General features: G+C 35.3%; 1 protein-coding gene across 1 annotated transcript; it reads left to right on the top strand.

Annotated features, from left to right (window-relative positions):
- Window positions 1-2,035: 2,035 nt before the first annotated feature.
- LOC148156563 (major histocompatibility complex class I-related protein 1-like) lies at window positions 2,036-8,684 on the top strand. The gene is made up of 7 exons (XM_088010453.1): window positions 2,036-2,298; window positions 5,232-5,495; window positions 5,669-5,947; window positions 6,235-6,537; window positions 6,874-6,975; window positions 7,175-7,192; window positions 7,331-8,684. The coding sequence occupies exons 1-7, from the start codon at window positions 2,136-2,138 to the stop codon at window positions 7,351-7,353; spliced, it is 1,152 nt and encodes a 383-aa protein (XP_087866579.1). The 5' UTR covers window positions 2,036-2,135; the 3' UTR covers window positions 7,354-8,684.
- The last annotated feature ends 3,708 nt before the right edge of the window (window positions 8,685-12,392 follow it).

Below are 12,392 nucleotides of genomic sequence, written 5' to 3' on the forward strand. Positions count from 1 at the left end.
AATTTCTAAATGGTAATTTCCAAACGACTCATCCAAATATGCATTGACTGAGGTGTGAACACAAAGAAACTCCAATCTCTCCAGCTTTTGCTTTTAAGTTATAAAACAGGGTTTATATTATTTTAAACTATCCATCCATTCATTTTCTGTACACTCTTGTCCCTTAGTGGGTTCGGGAGGGGCGCTGGTGCCTATCTCCAGTTAACGTTCCAAGCGAGAGGCAGGGTACACCCTGGACAGGTCCCCAGTCTGTCACAGGGCAGAGACAGACAGGACAAACAACCATGCACACACACTCACACCTGAGGACAATTTAGAGCAGTGGTCCCCAAAGGTTAAAGGGCAGTATTATGTGTTTTCCAGGCACATCGTTCCATTTTATAGCATAATCAAGTAATAATAATAATAATAATAATAATAATAATAATAATAACAAAAATAAATTTAATTTATAATGCACTTTTCATTAATAAAAATCTCAAAGTGCTACATGGTTCATCTAAAAACAAAATCAGTAGTTGATATAAAAATGCTCTATAGGTCAAATATGACTTCAAAGAAATTTGACTTTGTAATTTAACACCTCAAAATAGGACCTCTGTTGCTTTAAAAACTCCTTCTCTTTCTAATTAGCCGTGACTGATTAGTTTTTCAAGAACAATCTAAAACACGACTTAATCAGTTAATAAATAACTTTTGTCCCATTAAGTGACAAACTGAACGCCGTCAGGAAGCTGAGACCAGCACGTCCTCCTCTGGCTCGCTTAAAACTTTTGTAACTTTATTAAAGAACAGCAACAAAAAACTCAGCAAAACGTTTTCAAATTCATCACCCAACAACAACAATAATCTCAGTAATTATTGTTTCAGCAAGGTGTTGCACAATTCTGTGCGTTTCGGTTCCATTACCAAAATAACTAGCAGAGCAGGAGTTTAAAATGAGCTAATCAACCACCGCTGTGTTCAGGGAGGCTTATTAATAATCTCAAAATAAATATCAAGCCTGAAAACCTGATATCGTAACGGATAGAATGTTATGTTTTAACGTAACCTCTGGTCGGCTTGTGGAGCGCAGGAGGTTGCCATGGCAACGGGTGTGCTTAAACGACAGAGACGGAGAGTAAAAATGTGCGAGTGGTTTAGAGTTGATCACCTGTTCGGGTTGTTTTACCTTTGTTTACCTTTGTCTTGGCGCACAGCCGCTGTAGTTTCTGAACATGACAAACTTGGACTAATTACCTCGTTCTTTGTGACTATAACACAGCATTCACAATAATGAAACACGGTAAATATGTTTCATTAAGTATTTAACAAACAGATGACTTCTACCACAATAATTATGTGAAATTAAATTAATTGTCTAATATAAAAAATAGTTTGGTGCTGTCAGGCTCAGAGTCTAAGAGGCTTTTCTTTTTTTTTGCCTCTTATTTAGTTGAAATATTGATGTTGATGAGACTTTCTCCAAAATGATTACCTTTTTCAACCTTTATAGCTCCACTGTTGAAAATGAGAAGCTAACATTCACAAATGACATTGAAATAAAATCCAGTCCAACATCTGGTTTGAGGCGATTCCTCTGGATCCTGTTGGAGGAAAAATATCCCAACTTCAGAAGATGAGCTTTAACCTAACCGAGCTCTGTGGTTCCTCCTGTCAGTATGAGAGTCACGATGAGGAGGCGCCATGTTGGGAAGATGAAGCTGCAGGATCTTCAGAACAAACAGGTCATGATGCTGGGCTACTGATTATCCCTCTGTCTGGCGGATCAATATAACCAGTTTAAAAGATAAAATGAATGGTTATATGCCAGACATGGAAAACTGGGATGCACTCCATGCCATGATGTTCAGAATTTAGGTCTCATAGCATCTCAAGGTTCAACATTGCACCCAGTGGACTGAAGGAAATACAGCTTTATTTTGTAGCAATTCAAGAGCTACCAGCTTTTATCACTTCACAAAACAATTAATCAGCACAGAAACTCCAAAGCACACACACACACACAAAAAAAAAAAAAAATATATATATATATATATATATATATATATATATTTTTTTTTTTTTATTTTATTTTTTTTTTTTCTGTCATAGTTCCCCCAAGAATTTAAAACTACTTTCACCCCTGCTCTCACATGTCACATTATACAATGAAGAGCATAAAACAGAAAGTATTTCTAGATTTAGCAAACAAGTTAAGCGAGTCAGACTTCCCCTCAAACCTTCATTTGCACGTAAGCTTTCTAAGCAAGATGAAGTTAGTGATACTTCTCATGTTCTGCCATACCACAGCTGCAGGTAAGAAATTGCAGTACATTGTCATTTATACCTTATATTGTTTTTTTTCTAATTTGGGTGATTATTTTTTTGCAGCAACATTCCATGTCCCCATGTTTTGCTTACAATTATTTTTTGTAAAATGTGCCAAATATTTACAACAAAGTATTTCAATTATACATTTAGATGTTTGCCATTATTCAAATATAAATTAAATGCCTTTTAAATATTATTTTGTTCTTTACACACCTTTTTGGTGACCAACATGCTCAATTTCATTGTGTCCCCAGTGCAGAGTAATAGACTTCCTCATGAAGTTAAATCTATAAAATATATATATTTTTTAAGTTTTCTTCAATAAGTTGAATGACTGGACTAAACCTTATTTTAATATGCAATTGAATCTGTTGAAACTATTTTTCTCATTTGATATTTTCTTCATATTATACATGTCCCAGTACTAACTTTCCACCCTGTTAGGATGTTTCCTTTTTGCCTTCAAAAAGTCTGAAACTCCATAAAAACCCTTTAATGTAAGTGACATCAATTGGTTTTGAAGTAAATTCAACCATGGAAAACAAAGTAAGCTTCAACTGTCACTACCTATGTACTTTTTCTTATCTTAAATATGTTAAACCTGTATGAGTAAAGCTTAAAGTTCCACCATGATAGGATAGATTGTGAAAAATGTTTATTCAGTAGAATTTAAAAAACAATATATTAGATTTAGTCAAGGTTTGTTATTCTGTTGAAGGTTAACTAGCTAAATGTTCACCACATAAATAGCTGTAGGTAGATTAGTTAGAAAAGTTCCACCCTGTTATGTTCATGAACCAAACAGTGTGGAAATTAGGGTGAAAAGTAATCATTTTAAGTAAAATAAAAAATGTCAGATGATGGAATAGAGTTGCAGAGTAGTCTGAGGTATTAACAGACGTCTTTACCATTTGTCTGTTTTCATTTCACTTGGTACCCCCATTGACTCCTGTGAGAGGAACAATGAGTACCTGTCATGGGGAAATCCACTACAGGGATGTCACCTGTTTTTGCCAAATAGAGCCAGGACAAATACTCTGCCTATACTTTGACATGAAAGAGGCAATTATGCAACTAATGATGAAAATCGTCAAATTTTAGAATCAAAGATGTTGATTTTCCGCCTTGTTATGGGACAATCTACCATGTTATGTTCCATTCCACACATGTTTTTATTAAATATTGTTACAGACACATTAAGTACTGTGAATTTTTCTGGTCCATGTTGGGAATTGAAGACCAATAAATGCAAATATTGGTATACGTTTTTAAAATTACCAATATGTTCAATGCTGTCAGTAATAATGAGTAAAAAAACAGTTTTTTCTTTACATTACAGACATAAATGATTCGTAACTACATGATGTGTTACAATTTCAAGAACAAACATATAGTAAAAGGGACACACTCTTTTAAGAAAAAGCCATTATTTTTCAATATTTAAATGTTTAACTATTTGTGGTCTATATGTAAATGTTCATAACGGGGTGGAGCACATTCAGAGACAATGGTGAAAAAAAACACATGTAATTATTAATTTATCCAAGCCTGAGCTTGCCCATTATTAATTTCTTATTGTTAAACATGTCAGTGTTGTGACAAAATATTTAAAACTTAAAACAATACTGTTTTTTTTTTTTTTTTTCAAAAATCCTGAAGCCGAAATGTTGCCGCAAAAAAAGAATCACCCATTTGCTTTGTAAGGCTCTCCATACCGACATGAATAGATAACAATTTTTAAGCAAGAGGTCATTTAGAGTGTGTTTACAAATCCGTGTGATGTAAATCTATTTTAGCAATAAACATTTGTTTTTAACTAGGATAATCATAAATATATTTCAGCCTGTATATTTATTTTTACAAGTTACTGTGCAATTTTAGGAAAGCTCTGCCACTGTTCTGTGTTCGTAGCTGTTTCGGTTAATGTCAGGATTACCAGAAAACAAACATAAGCATGAAAGGCTCATTGCTGTTTATTCTTTAACTATTTTACATGTATGCTCATCCTTGCACTAAGATTTATGGGGTAAAGTGTGGAGGGTTGTGGAGGTGTAATGGAGGGGTGGGGGTGTAGGGGTGTGCGTGTAGTAACCTGCTGCAGTCACTCCCACAGTATAGGAGTAAAAATCTCTACTCTCCACAGTTGTCATGTTCCTTGTTGATGTTGGTGTTGCTTGGGATTACTATGCCCCAAGCAGCATAGTAATCCACTATGTTGCTTGGGGCAACATATTCCCAAGCAACTGTCACAAAATGGTTTGTAGAAGGTCTCTAGAAAACAATAAACAAGTTGAGAAATCAGCTTTAATGGTTACCAAAATGAAAATGAGCAGGAATCTAAGGTGAGCTATGAGGACGAAACTCATACCATCAAAGTAAGCAACACAGACATGACAGAGACAAGGATCCAGTGGGGAGTAGGTGACACAGGTGAGGTAAAATACACAAGGGAGCAATCAGGGGAACAAGATACAGCTGGAACCAATAAAGGGCTAGACAAAACAACACAGGGACTAAATTAACCAATAAAGACACACAAAAACCCATATTCCCACAGCAACATAGTGTTCTCTTTTCATTACTGCAGTGGTTCCCAAACTTTTTCTCCTGGGCCCCCCAGTGGTTTCCAAGCATTTTCTGTCCCCCCCCCCCTCCTCCCTGTTATAATCTTCCATCCACTCAACCCCCCCCCCCCAACTCCAGCCTCCTAGCACACACAGTGTTCGTCATTGTTATGTTTTTTTGTTGTTGTTGTTGTTTTTTTTATTCATCCATGCCGCTTCCCGTGCTCCCACAATATAGAAGTGACAAGTACCTTTAGATTTACGGTCTGTCTAATATAATATTACAGTTGAGAAAGAGAGAGAGAGAGAATTTTGTTATTGTAATTTTGTTCTAATTAATATTTTTCCATACAGTGATGCATGTCATGAAGATCGACTACACTGGGTCCTCTGGGCTCACAGAATTCCCTGCATTTGAAACCATTGCAGAGGTTGATGACATCCAGGTAGTTTACTGCAATGCAAAAATTGTTGAAGCAAATCAAGACTGGATGCAGAAACTATTTACAGATCATCCTGACCAATTTCAATGGGTCAAAGATCGTTGCTACTTAAAAAATCCTCCTTTCTTCAGCAAAAATGTTGATCTCATTATGAACCACTTCAATCAAAGTGAAGGTACAGTATGTTCATTACCTTGTTTATCTGAGATAGTTAATGTGAATATTCTTTATTTTATGCCAGTTAAGATAGCAATAAGCCATTACTAACTAGATTAGTATTTTTCACTGCTTAATATTACTCTCATTTTGACATGTTATGTGGCCTATAACTAGACTATTTTTTTTCAGGCATCCATATTTTTCAGATTTCAAATGGCTGTGAACTGAATATGGAAACTGAAGAGCTGACTGGCTTTATGAAGTACGGTTATGATGGAGAAGATTTTCTTGAATTTGATTTAAAAGGACGGGAATGGATTGCTCTGAGAAAAGAGGCTCTTTTTCTCAAACAGCTTTGGGACCTGGATATGTTGACTATAGATTTTCTTGTTGATCTCCTTACAAATCAGTGCTATCTATGGCTCAGTGAATCCTTGATCGCTGGAAACAGAACTCTCTTTAGAACAGGTACAATCACTTAACTGAATGGACTTCTTGTGTACTAAATTATTCTATGTCTTGTTATCAAGTGGTACATAGTAATAACGATCATATTTTTCTACTATTTTATTCTACTTTTGAAACCAATTTGTTAAAAGCTGTTTCATCATATTTGTCCAACAAGCTTGTTGGAAAAATATGTTATATATGTATAACTCAGTTAATAAACTGTTGACCATGCCTTGCTCTAATTATATCATCCACTTACTACCTCTTCATCCCTTTCCTCTTCTGTTTTCCCCCATCATGTTCAGATTACCCCTCAGTTTCTCTCCTTCAGAAAACTCCCTCCTCTCCCGTCAGGTGTCACGCTACTGGTTTCTACCCAAAGAGTTTCCTGATGTTCTGGAGGAAGGATGGAGAGGAGATTCATGAAGGTGTGAACCCTGGAGAAGTCCTCAACAATGAGGATAGTACATTCCAGTATCGTATTGATCTGGATATTTCATCTATCCCACCTGTGGATTGGGTGAGGTACGACTGTGTGTTTCAGTTTATTGGAGCTGGAAACAAAATCCTGATCAAGTTGGATAAAGAAGTAATCGAGACCAACTGGGGTGAGGATAAGTATCTATATCTCAGACTCATAAATATTAGTATTTAATGCTGTTGGATGCGTGAACTAAAACTTCATTCTGCTGAAATCAGAAAATCTAGAAAACAATAAACATATTCTGCATAGGAAGCATTGTAACTGCTTTGTATAAGCTTTTTGTGAAGAAGCTGTTTGCAGAACTGCTGATGTCAGTGTCCCATACTGAGCACATCCCTTCTTAAAAATAAAACCCCAGTAAAATATGACAATTCACATAACATCTATGGGCTCGATTCAGCAGTTTCCAATTCATGCTGTGTTCTTACCTCATCAGTTCTTTTTGTTCATCTTTGAGCAGATGAATCATCTCAGATAAGAATCATCATCATTGCTGTAATTTCTGTTGTGATTGCCATCATCATCATCGCTTTAGCATTTACTGCCTACAAGAAGAGAAATGGTAAGAGCCTCTTAGAGCTGGACTTGTCATGAAATAACTTCAAACTTAATTGAGTACAATCTGAAGAAGACAGCAAAAAAATTACTGTTAATATGTTCATTACATAGGAAAACATAGGAATATAAATGTTTCAATTTTAAAAGTTTGATCTGATCATATGTTTGCATATTGAAACCCAAATTATCTGTGTTGCTTTCAGAAAGACCACTCACCCCTGGTAAGTAGGCAGAGCATTTGTTAGTCTGTTCTTTATCCATTTGTTATGTCTGCTCTGACACTGATTAAATTGATGTTTCACCAAATAATCTGTGAAGTATAAGATTAGTAGATTAACAGCATGCTTTTGGTTCTTCAGACTCTGAAAACATGTCTCTCTGAGAAGCTGACTTGAGAATCAAGATGGAGAAATGCAGCATCCTGCTATGACTTTGGTCTCCTAATTGGATTGTGGGTATTTAAGTTTTTATGAAATTAAATGAAAGAATATGTTAGATTTATTCAAAGTAGTATTGGTCATTCATTTAATTTGTACAAATAAAATCCATCTAAAGATGAACTCCTATATAAATGATCTTTCTGTTCTTTTGAAAATGATTTCATACTGTATTGTATTTATTACCTATACATACTGAAAGCTATATTAATTGGCAGCAGTTTATAAGAATGAGTAAATAGCCTTAACATAAGTGTATCTTTGTTGGAGAAGCATAATTTGCACCGAAAGCTTTAAAAAGGCCTATTTTAATTGGATGTACATTTAACAGCATTTCTTTTAACAATTTATCCAATGGATGTAAATAAACAAATGTTAGTTTTTGAATGTTAGTATAACGTGTATTAACATATATAACTGTGTTAGTGAATGCTAATTTAAATACCTATTTAAATGTGCATTGAGTCTAAATTAATAGACAAACAGCAAAACTTTATTGCTAAAAACATCGGTTTCAAATGCATGCTGAAAGTAACAAATCAACACAGCAGTGGTGTGACTATCTGCTGCAGGCAGAGTGTGGTGCCAGCTGTGGGTTCTCAGGTACAGCAGAGATTATCAGAAAAATGTAATCATAACTTTATGCTTTTTGTCTCTTCTTTTTTATTTAACCAATACAAAGAAAAATATATCCAAAATAAAAGCACAGATATGTTTAATTTTTTTCAGTCTTTTCTAAATGAGAAAATACTCTGTCAAAGTTCCACAAATTATTCTGACAAATTATGCTGGATAACTGAGATAATGAGAATGTCGTGAAATATCCTTTATGTTGTTGGATTCTGTTCATTATAATCTGTCCTATTGAGTTCTATGTGTATATAACTTCTAGTTAGCAGCTATGTTTATCTTGTATGCATTGCAGCCATTCCTGTTTTATATGCTTCGAAGTAATGTTTTTTACATGAAGCCTGTCTCCTAAACCTGTTTCAACAGAACAAGGAAACATTCCTGATATTCATATTGTTTAAAAAAAGAGTTTGTAATTTAAAGATATAATGAAAGTGTATATGCTGAATTCCCCAAAAGTAAAATAATATGAATTAAATGAAATGTTCTGCCACATTTTTGCTGCTTACTTTTATATTAATATTTTAGCAGCTTTGATTGTTAGATCTATTTCCAAAATGGACATTTATGAGCAATGTGCAGCGACTGTAAACCTAAATCGAGATGTGTTATATTTATCTTTAATTAAATGTTATCTATAATATTATCTACAAATCAGTTTGTCTTTTTTGCCTCCACTATAACATAAACACTGAAGGGAAGATCAGTTATTATTTGATATGGTAAAAAGGGCTTTATTTCTAAAACAAAACTTGCTGATTGCATAGAGCCACAGACTTTACAGCACTCACTCCTCCTGTATGAGCACCAACAATGGGCACTCAAGTGCACTACTTTGCAACAATCTCTCACAGTGAGCGAGCTTGTAGGAACGCGAGGAACTCCATTTTGAAAGGAAGAAATTAGGTGTGAGCAGCTATCTGTTATGACCAGACCATGCATAGAAAAATATAGAAGCATTAATCCAGTTAAGTTAGTTAAAGAAAAAAGTAGAAAGATAATAGCGATAGAATAATAATAGCATTAGTAGCTACTTGCGTTGCTCCATCTAGCAGACAAAACAAATAAGATCTGAGCTAGTTTTAAAACTTATGGGATGAAAGAAAGCACACACTAAATTTCAGCAATAGCACAAAAAAGTTCAAAACAGCAGGGAAAAGTATCAAACATTGCAACATTTTCCAAGGATCATATTGTTTCTGTGGCATCAAGAAACTAGGATTTATTAGTCAGGTTACTGACTAACAAATCCAAGTAATTCACATGTACCAAAAACTGCAAAATAACTTTGTTGTATTTCATTTTATTCAAGAGCTGATCAAATTTAATAAATAACCATTCTTTTGTGCTGGAGACACGGCTAGAAAACTACCATATGAAATGAAACTCAGAGCTGATCACATAAGAACTGATCCTGAATCTCAAACCTCGTCTTTGGAGTCGACCTCCAGCTCAGACTGACGGATTTAGAGGTCGACTCCACCCGAGCCTCCGACTCAGGAAACTTTAAGTTTTTCTTCTAATCTGCTGGTCAGGAAGAAGATTTCTTTCAAAGGCTTCAAAGTGTTCACTGGAGAACTTCTACAAAAGGATCTGCAAACCCCGCGTTTCTGCGTTACCATGGAGACGTGAAAGTCTCTTGATGAGACTGCCTGCAGAGGCTTACTGTAGCAGCCTCTCCATTCCTTGACATGAAGGTATTTTCCTCAGTTTGGGCGCTGCTTTGACCAACCTGGCGATCCAAGTGAGATTGTTTCACCATCTGAACTGAGTTAGGTGTTTTAAACTAAGGTATTGTAAATCACCTTTCTGTTGCATTTGTGCTTAATGTTTGTGTAACACCTGCTACCACTAGGTGTTGCACCTTCCTTACAGCCTGAATGTCCATAAAAGAGAAGCTGGCAGGGTTGTGGCCAAGTTTCAATTTCCTGTGTGACTGAGCATGTGTGTGTTGTTCCCATATATTCCATTGTTTAGCGACCATGGTAGGTTTGGAAAAATACCATTTTAAATCAATTGTTTTAATAATGTAACATGTGCTGATCTGTTTTTTTTTTTAAGTTGAAGTTAAGGGGATATATAATGTTCCATATTTACTTGTTGAATCTCAAGTGTGTTGCAAAGACAAGTTTCCTTCAGAGTTCACAAACCTTCCCTTTCTCTCTTCAGAGCCTCCACTTGGTTTTCAGCATTAACAGCAGCCAGTTCTGCTGCCTGAGCTGAAATGAGATGATTTCAGTTCAGGCAGAAACTTTGTTGTATTCCATTTTTATTCCAAAGAGATGGAATTAATTCAAAAATTTCTTCAGAGTACTTAATCTGAGGTATTTCTTAGTGGAATAAAACCTATATTTAAAAAAAAAAGAAATGTCATCTTGCTTCTAAAGCTGTTGTAGTCCAGGTAAATGTAATTGCAGTGCAGTTATTGTTCATTATTAGTTTCATTTAATACAGTAATTATCGAGTATTGGTACAGTGTCTATAGACAGTAATTGGGTTTTTCCACATTTCTTCAAATTATAACGACAGATATGTTCCATAGGTTTATTGGGGATTTGATTAGATGATTCAACACAAAGTATAACAGTAGTGTAGTAATATATGATAATTAAAAACAAAACAGTAATGAATCTTGAATCAGTATTTTTTTATCTCACAGTATCTTGTTAGTTTGTGTTCGTTTATCAAGTACAATCTAAACAAACAAAAAAAAAAGAATATTTGTGGTTGTAATGTGACAAAATATGTACAAGTTCAGGGGGTGTAAATACTTCTGCAAATCACTGCAGCAAACTTTTCTTGTAACATAATCTACCTTGGCTTTGTTCCTGCAGTTCTTTTATCTGAGTTTCTTGTGACGAAGAAAAGAAAACACAAACATAATGTTATAGTTGAAGATTCAAAATTATCTTTATTTAGAATGCTGCTTTTTGTTTTTTTAGAAACCCTTCTGCTCCGGCGAGACGGGGAAAACAAGAGGCCTAAAAGTAATGCACAACAGAAACAAAATCCCAAATCACCACAAATTCATCGGACCTCAATCAATTCGAGGTTGTTGTTTTTTTGCCTAAGGACTCTCTTAATTATGGTAATTACAGTGATTGACTGAAGCCAAAACACACATCCCATGGAAAATATGCAAAATTACCTGCAATGCTTAAGACAGGAAAATGTGCTCATCGCTGGTATGTTTTCCTGTCATTTGTAACATCAGTGGGAAACGTTTAACTTATTTGAGAGATATTTACAGCAAACCAGTTGGGTCTGTCCTTTTTATATTTAACAGCTGGTGAAAAGCTTTCTTAGCACTTGTTGATGGAGCTGCCGTTCCTGGCAAACGCATGGTATGATCCACCAGGTGGTGATCATGTAACGCTCATGAAACTTCATCATGGTTGAGTCCTTTGCTGAAACTGCACAAGTGTCAAACCAGTTTGGCTAAAACCTTTGGTTTACCTCATTTGTCTGGTTTCAGACCAAAGTAAAACCAAACAGGCAACTTTGTATTTTTTGACAACCACTTAGTCCTGTTTTGGACATTTTGTGTTGTATATTTGCAATTCATTGTTTACATGGTTCTGCCTACAAAGAACATCTTTGAACTGACAAAGATTGACTGGGAAAATGTTGTATTTTCCCCAACCTTACTGAAAAACCATTGTTGTTTGTCCACACATTTTACAAATAAGATGCCACATAAAGAGATTTAAATCCTGACCTACAGGTGAAGTTTTGGTGGTTTTAATGTATTTAAGTTATTACATTTTTTATTTGGTCAGGCCATAATAAATAAATAGTAAATGAGTAATGTAATTTTGTTGCATTAAATTTTTAATATGAGTATTCATATTTTTACTCATCCACCAAATTTGAATAAGCTTCTATTATTATACCTTCATTGTCTCTCTGTAGGTGCTGCACCTCCACCTTCAGTGCAGCCACTGCTGTTCTCTCTCAGAACAGCATTGATGTTGTCAGAGTTGACATCTATTAACACAGATTAAACAACACAGGAAAGACAAGAGAGTTAGATTCTTTTTCTTACTCGCGAGGAGAACAGACAGAGATGTGCTTTCAGTTACAATCTCCTACCGCTCTCAAAGCACATTTGCCTGCCCTTCTCTTTTTATTGTCTTTAGGATCCCTTATCACAGAGAGCGCTGTAACTCTAAAGGGAGGGGAAAACACTTCATCACAGTTACAGCGCCAAGATTATCACTAACACAATCTATCTTACAAGATTATCCAGTTCCTGACGGGATCAAACAGAGCAAGTTGTACGTCTTCACAGAGATAATTTTACAGCTATCTAACAGGTCAAAAGGCAGGGCGTTCTGCTGAACAATTACTGCAG

Source organism: Poecilia mexicana, unplaced genomic scaffold, assembly GCF_051168715.1.
Source record: "Poecilia mexicana isolate PSO_F unplaced genomic scaffold, ASM5116871v1 scaffold_11, whole genome shotgun sequence".
Lineage (NCBI taxonomy): Eukaryota > Metazoa > Chordata > Actinopteri > Cyprinodontiformes > Poeciliidae > Poecilia > Poecilia mexicana.

Bases quoted from the DNA above. Each gene is read 5' to 3' on its own strand.
- LOC148156563 (XM_088010453.1), top strand. From the start codon at position 2,136: ATGTCACATTATACAATGAAGAGCATAAAACAGAAAGTATTTCTAGAT. The intron at 2,299-5,231 runs GTAAGAAATTGC...TTTTCCATACAG, and splicing joins CTGCCATACCACAGCTGCAG to TGATGCATGTCATGAAGATC. The intron at 5,948-6,234 runs GTACAATCACTT...CATCATGTTCAG, and splicing joins CAGAACTCTCTTTAGAACAG to ATTACCCCTCAGTTTCTCTC.